Source organism: Rhinatrema bivittatum, chromosome 5 (genome assembly GCF_901001135.1).
Source record: "Rhinatrema bivittatum chromosome 5, aRhiBiv1.1, whole genome shotgun sequence".
Classification (NCBI taxonomy): domain Eukaryota; kingdom Metazoa; phylum Chordata; class Amphibia; order Gymnophiona; family Rhinatrematidae; genus Rhinatrema; species Rhinatrema bivittatum.
This window is the reverse complement of record NC_042619.1, coordinates 74,437,481-74,456,636: the sequence shown is the minus strand read 5'-3', so window position 1 is coordinate 74,456,636 and position 19,156 is coordinate 74,437,481. Positions and strand designations below refer to the sequence as shown.

General features: G+C 49.0%; 1 protein-coding gene across 1 annotated transcript in view; it reads right to left on the bottom strand.

Annotated features, from left to right (window-relative positions):
- Positions 1-19,156, bottom strand: part of ATM (ATM serine/threonine kinase) — a 586,955-nt gene that overhangs the window by 513,432 nt on the left and 54,367 nt on the right. Inside the window, exon 7 of the mRNA XM_029602465.1 lies at positions 9,166-9,404. Within this exon, the coding sequence (XP_029458325.1) occupies positions 9,166-9,404 (239 nt within the window). The remainder of the gene's footprint in view (positions 1-9,165; positions 9,405-19,156) is intronic.

Genomic DNA, 19,156 nt, shown 5'->3' with positions numbered 1-19,156 from the left:
GAAAAAAAATGTTTAGATTACTTACCTGATAATCTCGATTTCCTTAGTGTATGCAGATGGACTCAGAACAAATGGGTATAGTGTGCTCGTGCTAGCAGTTGGAGACGGATCTGACGTCAGCACGGGGTACATATACCCCTGCAGGAAGTGCAGCAACTCAGTAATCTTCCTTGCAAAAGCTTTATGGATATATGTGTGACTGACCGATCAATTAAATGAACATGATTAACCTGACCGATTGATAGTAGCTGGAGACCACCAGTGTTCTCAACCGGAAGGCGTCGACACCCGGCAGGGTGGATGCCCTATATAAGGAAACATGGCTTACCGTGAGTTGGTGAACCCCCATGTATACCGGCAGCCGGGCAGGATGCTGAGTCCATCTGAATACACTAAGGAAAACGAGATTATCAGGTAAGTAATCTCTCCATTTCCTAGCGTGTAGCAGATGGACTCAAAACAAATGGGATGTACAAAAGCTATTCCCGGACTGGTTGGGAGGCTGCCCGAGGTCCGTTTAGGATTGTCCTCGCAAATGCTGTGTCTTCCCTGGCCTGGACGTCCAGACGGTAGAATTTGGAGAAGGAATGGAGGGAGGACCACGTTGCCGCTTTACATATCTCTGCCAGCGACAGCATCCTAGTTTCTGCCCAGGAGGCCGCCTGCGCTCTGGTAGAATGAGCCTTGACCTGTAGAGGTGGTGGTTTTCCCGCCTCTACGTAGGCCGCCTTGATAACTTCTTTGATCCAGCGAGCAATGGTTGCCCGTGAGGCCGCTTCCCCTTGCTTCTTCCCGCTGTGAAGGACGAACAGGTGGTCCGTCTTTCGTACTGCTTCCGACATTTCCAGGTATCTGGACAGCAGCCTGCCGATGTCGAGATGGCGCAGTATTCGACCTTCTTCAGACTTCTTCAAACCTTCCGTGGTTGGCAAGGATATGGTTTGGTTGAGGTGGAAGTGTGAGACTACTTTGGGTAAGAAGGAAGGAACCGTGCGAAGATGGATAGCCCCAGGGGTGATTCTGAGAAATGGATCGCGACAGGACAGTACTTGTAGCTCTGAGATGCGGCGTGCTGAGCATACGGCCAGCAAGAACACCATCTTCAAGGTTAATAAACGGAGGGACAGGCCTCGGAGGGGTCTGAAAGCGGGTCCCGCTAGGAATTCCAAAACTAGGTTGAGGTTCCACAGGGGCACTGGCCACTTCAGTGGCAGGCGAATGTGTTTGACCCCTTTCAGGAAACGTGAAACGTCTGGGTGTGTGGCGATGCTGTTGCCATCACTCCTGGGGCCGTAGCAGGATAGCGCTGCCACGTGAACCTTGATTGAATTGAGGGATAGATCCTTCTGAAGCCCATCCTGCAGGAAATCCAAAATGATGGGGATTTTGGCGGCATGCGGATTGGTGCTACGAGTCTCGCACCAGGCTTCAAATACTCTCCAGATCATTATATAAGTTAGTGATGTGGAGAACTTGCATGCTCGTCGGAGTGTATCTATCACCGATGCCGAGTATCCCCTTTTCTTCAGTCGAGCCCTCTCAATGGCCAGACCGTAAGAGAGAATTGAGCTGGATCCTCGTGGAATGGGACCTTGCCGCAGCAGGTCCCTGTGAGGAGGCAGGGGAAGAGGATACCCTGCCAGTAGTCTTCTCATGTCTGCGTACCAGGATCTTCTTGGCCAGTCCGGGACCACTAGAAGAACTAGGCCTCTGTGCCGCTGAATCCTGTGTACAATGGCGCCCAGCAGGGGCCATGGAGGAAAGGCATATAGCAGGATCCCCTGAGGCCATGGCTGTACCAGGGCGTCGATCCCGTGGGAGAGAGGATCTCGCCTGCGACTGAAGTATCTGGGTACTTGAGCGTTGGACCTGTCCGCTAGTAGGTCCATGCCCGGAGTCCCCCACTGATCCACAATCATCTGGAAAGCTGTGGGCGACAGCTGCCATTCCCCCGGGTTTAGGCTTTCTCTGCTGAGGCAGTCTGCCATGGTGTTGTCCTTCCCGGCGATGTAGACGGCGGAGATGTCCTGGAAATTTGCCTCCGCCCACGCCATCAGGGGGGCTATTTCTAAGGATACCTGTCGGCTTCTGGTTCCGCCCTGTCGGTTGATGTATGCCACCATCGTGGCGTTGTCAGACATCACTCTGACTGCTCTGTTTCGAAGTCTGTGGGCAAATCATAGGCAGGCTAGCCTGACTGCCCGTGCCTCTAGTTGGTTGATGTTCCACCGCCCTTGGGCGGTTAGTTCTTCGCAGTGTGCTCCCCATCCGTTCAGGCTGGCATCTGTAGTGAGCAGAGTCCAGGTTGGGGAGGACATTTTTGACCCCCGGCTCATGTGGCCAGGCTGCAACCACAACCCTAGCTGATTCCGCACTCTGGCTGGTAGAGGTAGGTGTATGGAGTAGTTCTGTGATCGTGGGCTCCACAGAGATAGGAGGGCACGTTGTAATGGTCTCATATTAGCCTACGCCCATGGTACCACCTCCAGAGTGGATGCCATGAGGCCGAGGACCTGTAGGTAATCCCAAGCTGTGGGCCGGGTGGCGCTCAGCAGGGTCCGCAGACGATTCCGGAGTTTTGATCTCCTCTTGGAGGTCAGGCTGACCCTGTCTCCCTAGGTGTCGAATCGGACTCCTAGGTATTCCAGCGACTGAGCAGGCTGTAGGGATCTCTTGTTTGTGTTGACTACCCATCCTAGGCTTTCTAGAAGACATACAACTCTGTTGGTTGCCTGGTGGCTCTCCTCCGGTGACTTTGCCCTGATCAGCCAATCGTCTAGGTAGGGATGGACGAGAATTCTCTCCTTCCTGAGTGACGCCGCCACTACTACTATGACCTTGGTAAAGGTCCGCGGCGCGGTGGCTAACCCGAACTGGAAGTGTTGGCTCAGGACTTTGAAGCGTAAATAGCGCTGGTGATCCCGATGGATTGGGATATGCAAGCAGGCCTCTGACAGATCCAGGGATGTGAGAAACTCACCTGGCTGTATTGCACTTTTGACTGACCGCAGAGTTTCCATGCGAAAGCTGGGGACCCCGTAGGTGTCGGTTGACTGACTTGAGGTCCAGGATGGGCCTGAAAGTGCCCTCTTTCTTGGGTACTATGAAATAAATGGAATAATGCCCAGAATGTATCTCCCATGCAGGCAATGGGATTATGGCGTTTAGGGACAGGAGCCTCCGCAAGGTAGCTTCCAGTGCCGCCCTCTTGAGGGGTGGACAAGGAGATTCCACAAACTTGTCCGGAGGGAGCCGAAGAAAGTCCAGGTAATACCCTTCTCGGATGATGGCGAGGACCCACTGGTCCGAGGTAATCTCGACCCACCTGCGGTAGAATAGGGTTAGCCTGCCCCCTATGGCTTCTTCCCCCAGATGGGTCGGCTGATTCTCATTGAGGGGTGCAGCCGGGACCCGAACCCGAGCCAGTTCTTCTCTTGTTGTGCTTGGTCCGAAAGGACTGGTTCCTGGTCTGAGAACGAGGTGCTTGGTAGCGAGCCCTGTAAGGGTTGGAGCGCTGAGAGCTTCTACCTCTGGATGGCCTAGGAAAATGGCGCTGGCTCCTCCTTGACCTGTCTTCTGGTAGACAGGGTAATGGAGAGGCGCTCCATTTATTAGCCAGTTTCTCGAGGTCACTGCCGAACAAGAGGGATCCCTTAAAGAGCATTCTTGTGAGGCGTGTCTTGGAGGAGGAGTCGGCCGACCAATTTCATAGCCAGAGCTGTCTCCTGGCTGCTACTGAGGATGACACTCCCTTGGCTGCCGTACGGACCAGGTCGGAGGCTGCATCAGTGAGGAACGAGAGAGCTGATTCCATTTCTTCTCCCGGGGTGTTGTTCCTAGCTTGAGATAAACAGGAACGCGTCACCACGGTGCAGCAAGTCGCAATTCGTAGGGACATGGCTGCTACCTCAAAGGCTTGTTTCAGAATGGCGTCCATGCGCTGGTCATGTGTATCCTTGAGGGCCGCCCCCCCCTCCACCGGAATGGTGGTGCGCTTCACAATTGCGCAAACTATGGCGTCTACCTTAGGGCACGTCAGCAGCTCCTTGGTTGCCGGGTCCAGGGGGTACATGCCAGATAAGGCCCGACCCCCTTTGAATGAGGCCTCCAGCACATTCCATTCCAGATCGATTAGCTGCTGTGCTGCTTGTAGGAGGGGAAAATGGTGAGCCGTTTGGCGCAGGCCCTCTAGCAGAGGGTTCATTCTAGGTTCCCCTGGGGTGCCTGGGCCCGGGATAGCCAGCTCCGACAGGCATTGAGAGACCAGGTCTGGGAGATCCTCTTTAAGAAAGAAGCGTCTCATGGTTCGATACGGTTCCATCCCCGAGGGAAGCTCTCCCTCCTCACGGGGCTCGCCCTCTTCCTCAGAACAATCTGAATCCCCATAAGTGGGGCTTCTGGGAGGCGAGTGGCCATGCCTAGGTCTTGAGGGTCCAGGGGCGGGGTCCTCCGGTACGTATGGGCCCGTTCGGGGATCAGACTGCATCTTGACAAAGGCATGAATCCCCTTGAATAATTCCACCCAGGAGAGCGAAGCAGGTTCCAGCCTTAGGGGCACCAGGTCTCTCGGGTTCCCTGGCTGCTCACCGCTGCCTGCTAGGTCCGGGGTGTTCCCTGAGCAACTGGCAAGTACGCTGGGCTGGGACCGGCCCTGGCTTGGAACTCCCAAGGCCTCCTCACATTGGGCACATAGGGAGTCTGCTTCCTCGCTCTGTGTGGCTCTAAGGTGGCATGCTGAGCAGAGGCCTAGAGTTCTGATGCCTGATTCTGGAGGTGCCGGCTCTGCAGTCACATGGGCTCTCCTACGCTCCATCTCGACTGATATCCTCCCAGCCGGAGTATGCACCTTGTAATATGCGCGAAAGATGTGCGCCTACTAATGTGCGCCTATCAACGTGAATCAAGGTGTCTTCAATGCGCGCTCTATCAAACATGCGCCCAATTATTTTCGGGCGCCCAACATATGCGCTCGTCGCCTGTGCGCCCAACATATCCGCCCGTCGCCTGTGCGCTCAGTCCGGCCTGAGCGCTAGAGCAAGGCAACGAACCAGGGCAGGTAAAATGGCAACCTCCTTGGCGGGCTGCCACATAGGCAGACCCCGCTAATCCTCGCTTCCTCGGAGACCCACAAGTAAAGATGTACGCCTTACCTTGTCTTCAGCGCTTCCCGGCTGCGACCCAGGCGGTCTCCGGCTGCGGGGGGAGAGGGCGATTACCGTCACCGCCGCGCTCGAGGAAGTGCACCCGCTGCCTCTATGCCGCGCCCGAACTCGTCTCGCTCGGGGGCCAAGTCCTCACTGGGACCGAGGCTGCCTCTATGCCGCGCCCGAGCCCTTCTCACTCGGGGGCTAGGTCCCTGCCGCGAGTCGGCCACCGGACCGAGGCTCTTACCTCCGAGGGACCACGGAAATCACCTCGAGAAACTCAACTGGGGGAGGGACCCGAGGGTATCACCGCAGGAGTGCGGGGCTCGTCTTCAGGTAAGATTCTTCTATAAATTTAGTCATTAGAATTTGGAAAGGAAAACGCTCAGCGAGCGTGAGGTAGCTCCAAACTGCTTTGGAGACGGAAATTACTGAGTTGCTGCACTTCCTGCGGGGGTATATGTACCAACTGCTAGCACGAGCACACTATACCCATTTGTTCTGAGTCCATCTGCTACACGCTAGGAAAAGAGGCTCTACTGCTGTTAGAAAAGGATAAAATAAAGACTTTAAACACTTTTATTATTATTATTATTTTTTTTTTTTTTTTTAACTGAGCACAGCAGTGGGGTGCTAAGCCCCTCAGGCAGCCAGAGGAGGGGGAGACTAGAACTGGACCACCAACCTCGGTCCCCACACCTGGAAGCACCCACGGACTCAGGCTATGCTCCGCACAAGGGGTGAAGCCCCCCTGAGTCCGGCAAGAGCCAGGAGGCGACTAGCATCTCTTATACAGAAAAAGACAAAGTACTGATCTAACAAAAATCTTTTTTTTTTTTTTTTTTTTTTTTTTTTAAAGAAGACAAACAAAAACTAAGGAGAAGTACTTGCTTGATCCACGAAAGAGAAAAAGAGACAGCTAACTAGCCGAAATCAGGAGACCAAAGGGTGAGCTGATACACCTGCTGGAGACAGACGAATACTGAAGGGTTACAGGATAGGCTCTGTCGTCATATAGGATATCCTTTCAGTTTTAGTCTGTCTCCACCTGCTGGAAAGGAGGCTCAACCCACAGTCTGGACTGATCCGGGTACATACAGGGAACATTCTATTTACATTTTTTTTTAAACTGATACCACACACTGAGCTGAAGATTTCAATGTATGGTTAATAACAATCCCAACATCCTTTACCTGGATGATGATTCCTAATACGGAACCAGCATTGTGCACCTTTATTCAGAATTATTTTTCCCTATGTCAGCGATGGTGAACTCCAGTCCTCAAATGCCACAAAAACAGGCCAAGTGTTCAGGATATCCACAATGACCCTGCATGAGATAGATTTGCATACAATGGAAGCAGTGCATGCAAATCTTTCTCAAGCATATTCATTGCAGATATCTTGAAAACCTGGCAGCCTGTTTGGAACACTCGGGGACTGGAGTTTGCCATCACTGCCCTATGGGCCAGATATTCATACCTACGCGCGGGAGTAGATTTTATAACATGCGCGCAGAGCTGTGCGCATATTATAAAATCCGGGGTCGGCGCGCGCAAAGGGATGCACACTTGTGCACGCCAAGCCCTAGGGGAGCCCCGATAGCTTTCCTCGTTCCCTCTGAGGCCGCTCCGAAATTGGAGCGGCCTCGGAGGGAACTTTCCTTCTGCCCACCCCCCACCCTTCCCATATTTAACCCACCCCCCAGCCCTACCTAAATTCCTTTATTTTATTTTTTTATTTACACCTGCCTGTGGACAGGCGTAGGTTGCGCGCGCCGGCCAAGGACTGCTGCGCGATCCCCAGGCCCAGCAGCAGTGGAGAGGCCTCTGGCCACACCCATGCCCCACCCCGCCCATTTTTTCAAGCCCCGGGACTTACATGCGTCCCGGGGCTTGCGCACATCCCGGACCTATGCAAAATAGGCTCGGTGCGCGCAGGAGTGGGTTTTCGGGGTTACGCGCGTAACCCTTTTAAAATCCGCCCCTATGTGCACACTTTGCTCTTGTCCACATTAAATTTCATTTGCCATTTAGATGCCCAGTCCCTCAATCTCACAAAATCCTTCTGCAGTTCTGCTCATGTTTTAACAACTTTGAATAATTTGCTGTTATCTTCAAATGTAATCACCTCATTTACTGTTCCCTTTTCCAGCTCATTAATAAATATGTTCAACAGCAATGGTCCAAGTACAGATTACTGGGGCACTCTACTATTTACCTTACTCCACTGGGAAAGCTGACCAGAAATCATTAGTGAATAGCTTGTGAACAGAGTACTTGCCCAGAGGCAAGCTAAAACCTAAAGGTAGGTGAGAGGTTACCAGAACAGCACAGGTATGTGTGCAAGCAAAGCCTGTGCAGTGCTTGCCGAGACCCTCAACTGGCCAAGGGTTTAAACCCTGGTAGGTATTAAGGGTAGAGCGTAGGCATTATGTGACAGGTGGTCCCGCAGATCACATTAAGAGGGGTGCTGCAGACCCCAAAACCTGGCCCTGGGGGTCAGCCTCCTTCCACCCTCCAGCCAGTACCCAAGAACTGTGGCTACATTTCCACCCACTCGCTATGCTTCTGCTGGACCAGCTCTGCAAGCATGTTCAAAACTCTCAGGCCAGCAATTCTACTATGCTGATCTCACACATTGTTAAATCAGCATAGAGGAAGTGCTGGTCTGTGAGTTTTGAACATACTCATAGTGCTGGTATAGACATAAGCAGATGCAGCATGGCTCCTGTGCGGCCTTAGGAGAAACAGTACTGCTGTCACTACTGCTGCCAGGAGTTCAAAGAGCTGCAGTTTTACTTTCAGTGAGTCGCATATGGCTTGTGATATGCCTAATGGAACATCCCGATAAAAATGATTAAAACTGATAAAAACAAGTGCTAAGAAACCAACTATTTCCAGTTTTTGTCAATAAATGACATAAAATGACATAAAATAAACTTCTGTGCAAGATAGATAAAAATGCAGAGAAACAAATGTTTGAAATCACAGCTTACTTTACCTACTTGATCTCTGGAAGTTTAAGTCAACAGCAATTATTTTTCAAGTTTACCACCAAAACGTTCTCAACATAAATGACAACCAAATTACAGGCCGATGCAATAAAGTGCGTTCTTCCTAGCGCACAGGTTTATGCACAGTGGGATGCACTAGACTAGCACGCAATAAGGCGATCAGCAGGTCCAAAACATGTGCCCAAACCACGCATACCCGATAACCTCATCTACATGGAATTTATATGCGATGAGTACTATTTGCTATTACCCCCCAAATACAGAAAAATCGCTGGGCGCCCAACACGCACTTTTTAATGTGGCAAATTTAACTCCAGCCCCAGAGCAGGCGTTAAATCAATCTGAGAGTCAAGGGCTCAGAAGAAATTTTAAAAAGATAGCGTCCTGTGTGGTTCCTACCTTTATTCTTAAAACACATATTGCTTGTGGTGTTAATAATAAAAGTATAATGTAATGGCTTGATTTAAAAAAAAAAATTCTGGACGCACAATATACACGTACAATAGACGTGCTCCAAGCTGATTTCACCCCTTACTATTGTGCATGCATATTGGGTGTCCAGAAATCAACCTGAAGCAGGATAAAACAGATGCTCGTATTGAGCGCTCTTTGCAATTGTGGATGCACAGCCACGTCGCCTGGGCACCCGATGCATTTGAGTACCAGAGACGCATAATTCTTCCCTAGAGACACCTTTTTAATGCAGCATTCATTAAAATATAGCATCGGACGTCCAGGAGACATGGCTATGCGCATGTTAAGAAAAACAGGCGCTCAATGCGAGAGCCCGTTTTAACGCATGCCTTATTACATCGGCCCCAAAGTCAGTTATGTCTTCCTCAAATAGGCTCAGGTTTCCTTTGAGATTGCTGGTGCTAAACTATAAAATAGCACGGCCATAAAGCAGTGCCAGTGGTTACCTGTGAAATTAAGACTGCATCAAACAATTCAAGTAAGAAAAGAGACAGGCACAAATGAATGAGAAGAAACTCTCTCTCTACGTGCCTTTGTCCTGGGATTTGGCTCCTTTGGGGTGATGAACATGAAGCTGCAATTGGAGGAATTCTATAATTTCCTCCTTCAGGGAATCCTTAGGTCTGCACTGGGCCCAGATGTAAAGCACTATGGGCAGGATTTCTTCTCCTACCCTGCAAACCCGCATGCGACAGTTTGCTGCAGACATGCACAGGAAGGTATTGAGCGCAGCCAGAATTTGCTCCAGACCCACAAGGTTCCGTTCTTGCCTGAAATGGAAAAACAAGGACACCACTTACTCATTCATGGAACTGGATTATTAATTAGTCTATTTAAGTACCAAAAATAATCATTTATGAGGTTGGCACAAAGCATATCTGAAAATTTTAGAATATCACTGCAAATCAGTTTTGGCCACTCCAGCTCTTCCTGTAACCTAATACGGTACTGATTGAACCAGTACCTATAAATGTCTAAAAAAATAAGCTTACTTAAATATATTACGTAAGCTGGAATGGATCAACTAGAGATCAACAGAAGTCTTCACATCTTTCATGCACATTCTTCCTCCCAGAGTCCCTATTTTGAAAAAAGTAATATGCATGAGGAAGATCTGCATGCAAAGTCTCTCTCATACATATTCATTATGGGTATCCTGTAAACCATGCCTGTTTGTGGCTCTTGAGGACCAGAGCTGGCTACTCCTGATGTAATACACCAGATTTCTAGGTTAAGCCTCTCTTTTCTTCTGCACTCTTGAATCATAAGAACATAAGAAATGCCATACTGGGTCAGACGAAGGGTCCATCAAGCCCAGTATCCTGTTTTCAACAGTGGCCAACCCAAGTCACATATACCTGGCAAGTACCCAAACATTAGTCTGAGGACTTCTTCAGCAATATCCCTTGTATAGGAATAGACATCTATGTGTGCCAGTCAGAAATTTCTTTATTGAGAACAAAACTTCCATTACTATCCATCATGTAGAACCAAAGTATTTGAAGAGTTAGCAGCTTAAGAACATGACAAACAATGCCTGAGCTAACACACTAGACTAATACCCAAAAACAAAAAAAAGGTGTGTTGCAAACAAGTGTATTATTGATGGTACTGATAGCCACAAAATGGATCTTTTAAGTAAGCAAGAATTGCCTTCCGAGTGTGTGCATAGCAGAATTTATTAACAATTAGTCCCCTGACACAGAACTGTATTTCGCATGGGCTGCATCAGGAGGGATAGCATACAGGGATATTGCTTAAGAAGGAATCTATAGAAATAAACTGCTGAATAGGAATTCCAAAATAGCACATCACATTATTATAATTCATGTACCCCAAAACATTCCAAAAGAAGGGGTTTGTATCACGTAATATTGAATGCAGGATTAGATACTGGCAGGTAAACAATCTGAAATCATAACTGGTGAAAAGGTCCATCCATTTTGTGCCTATCTGTACCTTGTTTGTGTCACACCTGTTTTTTGGATTATCTTGACTGTTTCATGGGTTAGAACGGAAATGGCCAGTAAGAAAGCGCAGTTGCTTACATGTAACAAGTGTTCTCCTAGCACAGCAGGATGTTAATCCTCATGTGGGTGACATTATCCGATGGAGCCTGCTGCTATTCGCGCGTTCACGCAAGGTCCCCCTTCAGATTCGTACCATAGCAAAAATACGAGCAAGAAAAATAACATAACAACCCGAAGGTGAACCCAATGTCATAGGGAGGCGGGCTGGATTCCTGAGGATTAACATCCTGCTGTCCTAGGAGAACACCTGATTCAGGTAAGCAACTGCGCATTCTCCTAGGACAAGCAAGATGGTAGTCCTCACATGTGGGTGATTACAGAGCTCCAGACTGTCCCATGTGATCAGAGGGTCCCACAGTAGCAGAACAAGGTGCCAACGGACACAACACAATTGCGGCACTGTGGGAAAAACAGGGGCAGTCTGGTCCCACAGAGAGCATAATGAAAACAGTTGGGTTCAGGACTAGAATAGATTGTGGAGGACAGACTGGCCAAAAGCATTGTCCTGGCGACTATCCCTGTCGAGACAGTAGTGAGCTGCGAATGTGTGGCGAGAACTCCAGGTCACAGCCGTGCAGATTTTGGTGACAGGGACTGCACGCAGATGGACCACTGACGCTGCCATAGCCCGCACAGAGTGAGCCTTCACCCTGCCAGCCAGCTGGAGGCCTGCCTGCTCGTAACAGAAGGCAATGCAATCCGATAGCCAGTTGGATAGGGTCTGCTTCCCCACTGTTGCTCCCAGCCTATTGGTGTCAGAAGACACAAAGAGCTAGGTAGGCTGTCTATGACCTGCTGTATGATCCAAGTAGAAAGCGAGCGCCCGCTTCTAGTCCAGGGTTTGGCGAGCACTGTAAGAATACCCAGCTCTGAACTGCACCTAGTAGATTGGTAGCACTATGAAGCACTATGATAACTAAACTTAACAGAGAATCAGCCAGCACAAGATGACATCATTCCTGAGAAAACAAAAGTTAACTTGGTCTTATTCTCTGCTACTGATAAGAAGAGGCTCCTGCCCATAGTAAGAGCACGCACACATGCTAAAATTTATTGATTGCCTATTAAGGTAAGGGATGGTGATTATGCAGATATCTGGCATAGGCGGACCCAAACCCTTATATTGCTGAGCACACACGTCAGATCTTCGGGCAGATTCTGTATTATACACCGTTTGCTTTGTATTTGCTTCTGTGCCTGGAGGAATCCACGCTTTCCTCCATAAATAAAACCTCTACTATTATAACTTTCTGGAGCTGGTATTCATTGAGTTAATTAGTCAGAGGTTACCGCCATTAACAGCACGTTCCCCGGATGAGAGTGAGGTCATGGGAAGAACGTGGGAAGGATAATTTGACTGGTTGATGTGGAAAGCAGTCACCAGCGTCTGCAGAAATTTTGGATGCATGCAAAGCACCACACGATCATGAAAGAATTTCGTATAGGGAGCGTACGTAACCAGGGCCTGAATCTCACTGACCCTGCGAGTGGAAATAATTGCCACCAAGAACATAACTTTCCAGGTGAGGAACTTCAGGTCACAGGATTTGAGAGGCTCGAATGGATGCTGCATAAGCCTCGGCAGGACAACGTTGAGATTCCATGGGGTTGCTGGCGGGCGCTTCAGTTGAACCAGGCCCTGCATGATTCGCCCGACCAGTGGCTGAACTGAAATGGGCGCCTTGGCGACACCCTGGTGGTAGGCGCTGAGGGGTACTTGGACCGAGCTGGTTTGGAGGCCAGACTCGGACAGGCACCATAGATAATCCAGCAGGGTCCAGTACGTGGCCACCGCACCAGGTGGAGAAACGCTTCTGCTTCAAGCTATAAGATTTCCGGGTGGAAGGTTTCCGGGATTCAATCAAGACCTTGGAGACACCATCCAAGAGCTGTAAGGGCTGGAGGATCATGCGCTTATCAGCCACACCATGAGGGCCAGGGCCCAGAGGTTCGGGTGGCGCAGGGTGCCTTGGTTCTGCGATAGGAGGGCAGGAGCTGTCCCCAGCGGAACTGGTACGCTCATGGACAGGTCCTGGAGTAGAGGAAACCACACCTTCCTTGGCCAGGAGGATGCCACCAGGATCATGTTCCCCCATTCCTCTTGCAGTTTCGTCAGAGTCCTTGAGGAGCGGGATTGGGGGGGGGTAACGCGTACACGAGACCTTGGCCCCAGTGAAGGGAGAACGAGTCGCATGTAGGATGGTCCTTCCCTAGAATCAGGGAGCAGAACATGCTCACCTTGTGATTGTGGGGAGAGGCGAACAGGTCTATGTCCACCATGCCCCAGTGACCGAATAAGTTGGCTGCCACTGCCTGGTTCAGGGACCACTCGTGTGGCTGAAAGGACCAGCTGAGGCGGTCCGCCAGCGTGTTCAGGTGACCCGGCAGGTAGGTGGCCCATAGATACACCCCTCTAGAAAGGGCCCAATCCCAGACCTGTATCGCTTCCTGGCAGAGGGGGAAGGAGCCCTTGCCGCCATGCTTGGTTTTTTTTTTTGTCAAAATCATTTTTATTGAAGAGTATGGGCAGTACAACCATCAAAACATGTGGAAGGTGCACTACACAATGCAACAAATCATCAAAAGTAGTACCAAAATGTGCCCCCCGCTGTACTCCCAGCTTTTACCAGACGTACTGCCCCACTTCTTTTCAAAATCCAGCAGACACAGTCCACCAGACAAAGCTTGTCAAATCATTCACGCATCTCACTCACACCAATCAACCCGTGACTCTCACTCTCCCAACTCTCCCCCCTGTTTTGTCCTCCCAACCCCTAGGAGAGTGTCGCAGTAAGATCATAAGGCATACACTTTCATGAAAGAGCTCTTTATAACACAGTGAGGCTTGGCCCAGAAATCCCCCCCCCGGCAACCTCTTTTCCCAACCAAACTGAACAATTGTCTTAGGTTCAACAACAATGAGCTGGTACGGTCTAATTACTTCCATCAAGGATGATATCCCACAGTGAGCAGGTGAGTTTGTATATCCAGTGGCAATAAGGTAAAACAAGTTGCCCAACAGATTCTATGTTCTGGGTCCAATGTCCGCAAACCCTGTAGTGAGGTGATTCTCTCCATTTGCATGGATGTTGCAAGCCTATAATACCATGCTCGTATTGAGGGAAGTGCTTTCAGCTTTATCCAGTCTACCAGGATTGTGCGGCAAGCTAGTAGTATGGCAGTGTGGCCAAACCGAACCAGGGAAACCTGATAAACTGGCATAGCACCCCGCAAGCCCGACAAAATAATTCTGCCAGTCTTGCCAATAGTGGTGTGCGTGCTTTGGGCAATTACGGTCAATACTTCATTCCAAAACCTCGCCAACTGCTGGCACGTGAACAATCGATGAACCAAAGTTCCTCTCTCTTGATTACATTTGATACATGTGGGCGATGTCAACCTCCCCATTTGGTAATGACGTACATCGTCGCAAATAATATGATGTAAAATTTTAAATTGTAATTCCCGGAGAGATAAATCCGGCAAGCTCTTTGGCATAGTTTTGAAACAGGAGAGTAAGTAAGTGGTGGAAATATCCGTCGTCCCCATCTCTGTCCAATACTGCACAAGATATGAGATATGCCGAGGTGTTCGGTACATTTTACCCATCTCGCACCATCCTTTGATTGAATTTTGCTTTAAGGCGACATCAAAAAAACGTTGGGCGAAGAGACGCTCCCGTCTATATGTGTCTTCTGTCCATTTGAAGCTCGACAAATAATGACGGGTTTGTAAGAATGCAAATAAATGCTTAGCTGGCAAGTTATAATCTGTTACCAACGATGCAAAGTCTCTCACCAGAGGTATGTCCTCTAAGTAGAATTGGAAGATGAACGGAAGCCCTTTTTGTAGCCAGTCATCAAAAATAGCGCCACCCTGCTTGTTGATGTAGCACATCGTCAATTGGTTGTCCGTTCTGATGAGGATGACCTTGAGGACAGCCTGTCCTGGAAGACCCACAAAGAGTACCGGATCGCCCGCAGCTCCAGGAAGTTTATCTGGCAGCGGGCCTCGGCCGCAGTCCAAAGGCCCTGGGTATGCAGGCCGTCCGTGTGGCCCCGCCCTTGAGGTGAGGCATCGGTGGTGAGGGTCATCTGGGGCGACGCAAGCTGAAATGAAAGCCCAGTTTCCAAATTGGGCAGGGCCTCCCACCAGGTCAGGAAAAGGCAAAGAGGGTCCGTGACAGTCACAGGCACCTCCAGATTCTGGGATGCCTGCCACCACTGAATACGCAAGGCCCACTGAGGGTCCTTCATGTGGAGGCGGGCCAAGGGGGTCATGTGGATCAATGCCGCCATATGGCCCAGCAGGCGGAGCAGCAGACGAGCCGGCACCTTCTTTCTGTTGCGAACGAGGGTGGCCAGCAAGGAGAGAGCAACAGCTCGATCCTTGGGCAGAAAAGCCTTTGCTTGTGCCGTATCCAACCTGGTGCCGATAAAGTCCAGCCATGGAAATGGATTGAGACGCTGCTAGAAGGGCGGAAAGTTCTGATTGAAGGATGACCTGATGGGCGGGCGTACCCCACGACGAACACGGGGGAGCAGTTTCTGGGAGCCTGCTGAAGTTCAGGCGGTAGGTCTGGCGGACAATGGAGAGGACCCAATGGTCCAAAGTGATCACTTCCAAACGGCGGGCGAAGCAAAGAAGTCTGCCACTGAGTGGGGGACCGACCAGCAGGGGAATCGGCATTTGGCTCATGCCCTCTCGCCACCATTCAAAAGCAGGCGGACAGGGCGTTGGGCCCTCTGAACTCGCTACTGCTGGACACGACCTCTAGGACTGGACCGAGGCAGGTGGGCACGGGCAACTGGAGGAAAAGTACTTCCTCGGCTGGTAGAAGGGCTTGCGAGAGCCCGGCCTGGAGGACTTCCTGGCGGCAGAAGCGCCTTAAGAGGGGCTGGTGGAGAGTTGCAAAAGAGTATCATGCTGATCTTTCAGCTGCATCATGACCTCTTTCACCTTATCCAGAAACAGGTTCTGGCCTGTAGAGGGGAGGTCTGCAAGCCTGTCCTGAATCTCTGGTCGGAGACCAGGAGCCAAACCAGCTGTCTAGCACAGATGCCTCCGGCAGCTAGGCAAGCTGCGGTCTCAAAAACGTCATAGGCAGACCTGACCTCATGTCTACCCACCTCAAGCCCCAGCATGGCAATGGCTGCAAGAGACTCCCCTACTGTTGCTGGGGAAGGCCCTCCACAAACTCCTGGACTTGCTTCCACAGGTTGTGGTTGTATTGAGTCATGTATAGCTGGTAGACTGCAATACGGGCCACCCCGTGGAACATTTTTCTCCCTATGCCACTGAGCTCCCTGTGTTCGTGCCCGGGAGGGCAGAAGCGTGTGTCTGGGAGCGTCTGGCCTTTTTAAGCGTGGACTCCACTACCGCAGACTGGATCGCTCCATTAGAGGGCGTCTGTGGCCGAAGAGGCATCGGAGGCCTCTTGGGCACAGGTTGCGTCTTTAGGGCACCAAGAAGGACGTCCAGACACTCCAGCAGGGGTGTGAGCATTGAAGGCGGAGGCTTTGGCACCGGTATGGGAGGCTGGTGGTGCCAGCAGCTCGACGCTCTGCAGCGCTTTGAGCATTGCCGCTTGCACCCTGCGATCCAACTCCCCCTGAAAGTCCTGGGTAGTAACCTCTCAAATGCAATAAGACGAGGACCTGTCTTATTGCGGTTGAGAGGTTGCAAAATATTATAGACACATCGGTTTATTTTTGCCTTATTCCTACACATTTTTGAGCGAGATACGCTGCCAGTTCGCGAAGCGAAGAGAGCTATATGCAGGATCAAGATTGAATTTTGACTTGATAACATTACTACAAAAGAATATACTTATGTAGTTTCTTTTGCCATCAGAAGTCATCCCCTGATGCAGCCATAATTGGCGAAACTCGGCCGGAGTCGGGCTCTGTATTACAATAAATTAATAAATCTTTCCACGGCATAAGGTTGTCTCTGTTTTTTCCCCCAGGCAGAGAATACACACCTTAGGCAGATCCGTGACGAACATGGTCCACAGGCACTGGGGTCACCATTGAAAACCTGACGACACCATCGAAAAAAAAGAGGCCGGCGCAGTTGATGACAGACGTGCACCACAGTGTGCGAGTCATAAGAACATAAGAAAATGCCATACTGTGTCAGACCAAGGATCCATCAAGCCCAGCATCCTGTTTCCAATAGTGGCCAATCCAGGCCATAAGAACCTGGCAAGTACCCAAAAACTAAGTCTATTCCATGTTACCATTGCTAATGGCAGTGGCTATTTTCTAAGTGAATTTAATAGCAGGTAATGGACTTCTCCTCCAAGAACTTATCCAGTCCTTTTTTAAATACAGCTATACTAACTGCACTAACCACATCCTCTGGCAACAAATTCCAGAGTTTAATTGTGCGTTGAGTGAAAAAGAACTTTCTCTGATTAGTTTTAAATGTGCCCCATGCTAACTTCATGGAGTGCCCCATGCTAACTTCATGGAGTGCCTAGTCTTTCTATTATCTGAAAGAGTAAATAACCTATTCACATCTACCCATTCTAGACCTCTCATGATTTTAAACATCTCTATCATATCCCCCTCAGTCGTCTCTTCTCCAAGCTGAAAAGTCCTAACCTCTTTAGTCTTTCCTCATAGGGGAGCTGTTCCATTCCCCTTATTTTGGAAGCCCTTCTCTGTACCTTCTCCATCGCAATTATATCTTTTTTGAGATGTGGCGACCAGAATTGTACACCGTATTCAAGGTGCGGTCTCACCATGGAGCGATACAGAGGCATTATGACATTTTCCGTTTTATTCACCATTCCCTTTCTAATAATTCCCAACATTCTGTTTGCTTTTTTGACTGTCGCAGCACACTGAACTGATGATTTCAATGTGTTATCCACTATGACGCCTAGATCTCTTTCTTGGGTTGTAGCACCTAATATGGAACCCAACATTGTGTAATTATAGCATGGGTTATTTTTCCCTATATGTATCACCTTGCACTTATCCACATTAAATTTCATCTGCCATTTGGATGCCCAATTTTCCAGTCTCACAAGCTCTTCCTGCAATTTATCACAATCTGCTTGTGATTTAACTACTCTGAACAATTTTGTGTTATCTGCAAATTTGATTATCTCACTCATCGTATTTCTTTCCAGATCATTTATAAATATATTGAAAAGTAAGGGTCCCAATACAGATCCCTGAGGCACTCCACTGTCCACTCCCTTCCACTGAGAAAATTGTCCATTTAATCCTACTCTCCGTTTCCTGTCTTTTAGCCAGTTTGCAATCCACGAAAGGACATCACCACCTATCACATGTCTTTTTACTTTTCCAAGAAGCCTCTCATGAGGAACTTTGTCAAAAGCCTTCTGAAAATCCAAATATACTATATCTACCGGTTCACCTTTATCCACATGTTTATTAACTCCTTCAAAAAAGTGAAGCAGATTTGTGAGGCAAGACTTGACCTGGGTAAAGCCATGCTGACTTTGTTCCATTAAACCATGTCTTTCTATATGTTCTGTGATTTTGATGTTTAGAACACTTTCCACTATTTTTCCTGGCACTGAAGTCAGGCTAACCGGTCTGTAGTTTCCCGGTTCGCCCCTGGAGCCCTTTTTAAATATTGGGGTTACATTTGCTATCCTCCAGTCTTCAGGTACAATGGATGATTTTAATGATAAGTTACAAATTTTTACTAGTAGGTCTGAAATTTTATTTTTTAGTTCCTTCAGAACTCTGGGGTGTATACCATCCGGTCCGGGTGATTTACTACTCTTCAGTTTGTCAATCAGGCCTACCACATCTTCTAGGTTCACCATGATTTGATTCAGTCCATCTGAATCATTACCCATGAAAACCTTCTCCATTACGGGTACCTCCCCAACATCCTCTTCAGTAAACACCGAAGCAAAGAAATCATTTAATCTTTCCGCGATGGCCTTATCTTCTCTAAGTGCCCCTTTAACCCCTTGATCATCTAACGGTCCAACTGACTCCCTCACAGGCTTTCTGCTTCGGATATATTTTAAAAAGTTTTTACTGTGAGTTTTTGCCTCTACAGCCAACTTCTTTTCAAATTCTCTCTTAGCCTGTCTTATCAACGTCTTACATTTAACTTGCCAACGTTTATGCTTTATCCTATTTTCTTCTGTTGGATCCATCTTCCAATTTTTGAATGAAGATCTTTTGGCTAAAATAGCTTCTTTCACCTCCCCTTTTAACCATGCCGGTAATCGTTTTGCCTTCTTTCCACCTTTCTTAATGTGTGGAATACATCTGGACTGTGCTTCTAGAATGGTATTTTTTTTAACAATGACCACGCCTCTTGGACATTTTTTACTTTTGTAGCTGCTCCTTTCAGTTTTTTTCTAACAATTTTTCTCATTTTATCAAAGTTTCCCTTTTGAAAGTTTAGCACGAGAGCCTTGTTCCTCTTCCAGTCACTAAATCAAATTTGATCATATTATGATCACTATTGCCAAGCGGCCCTACCACCGTTAC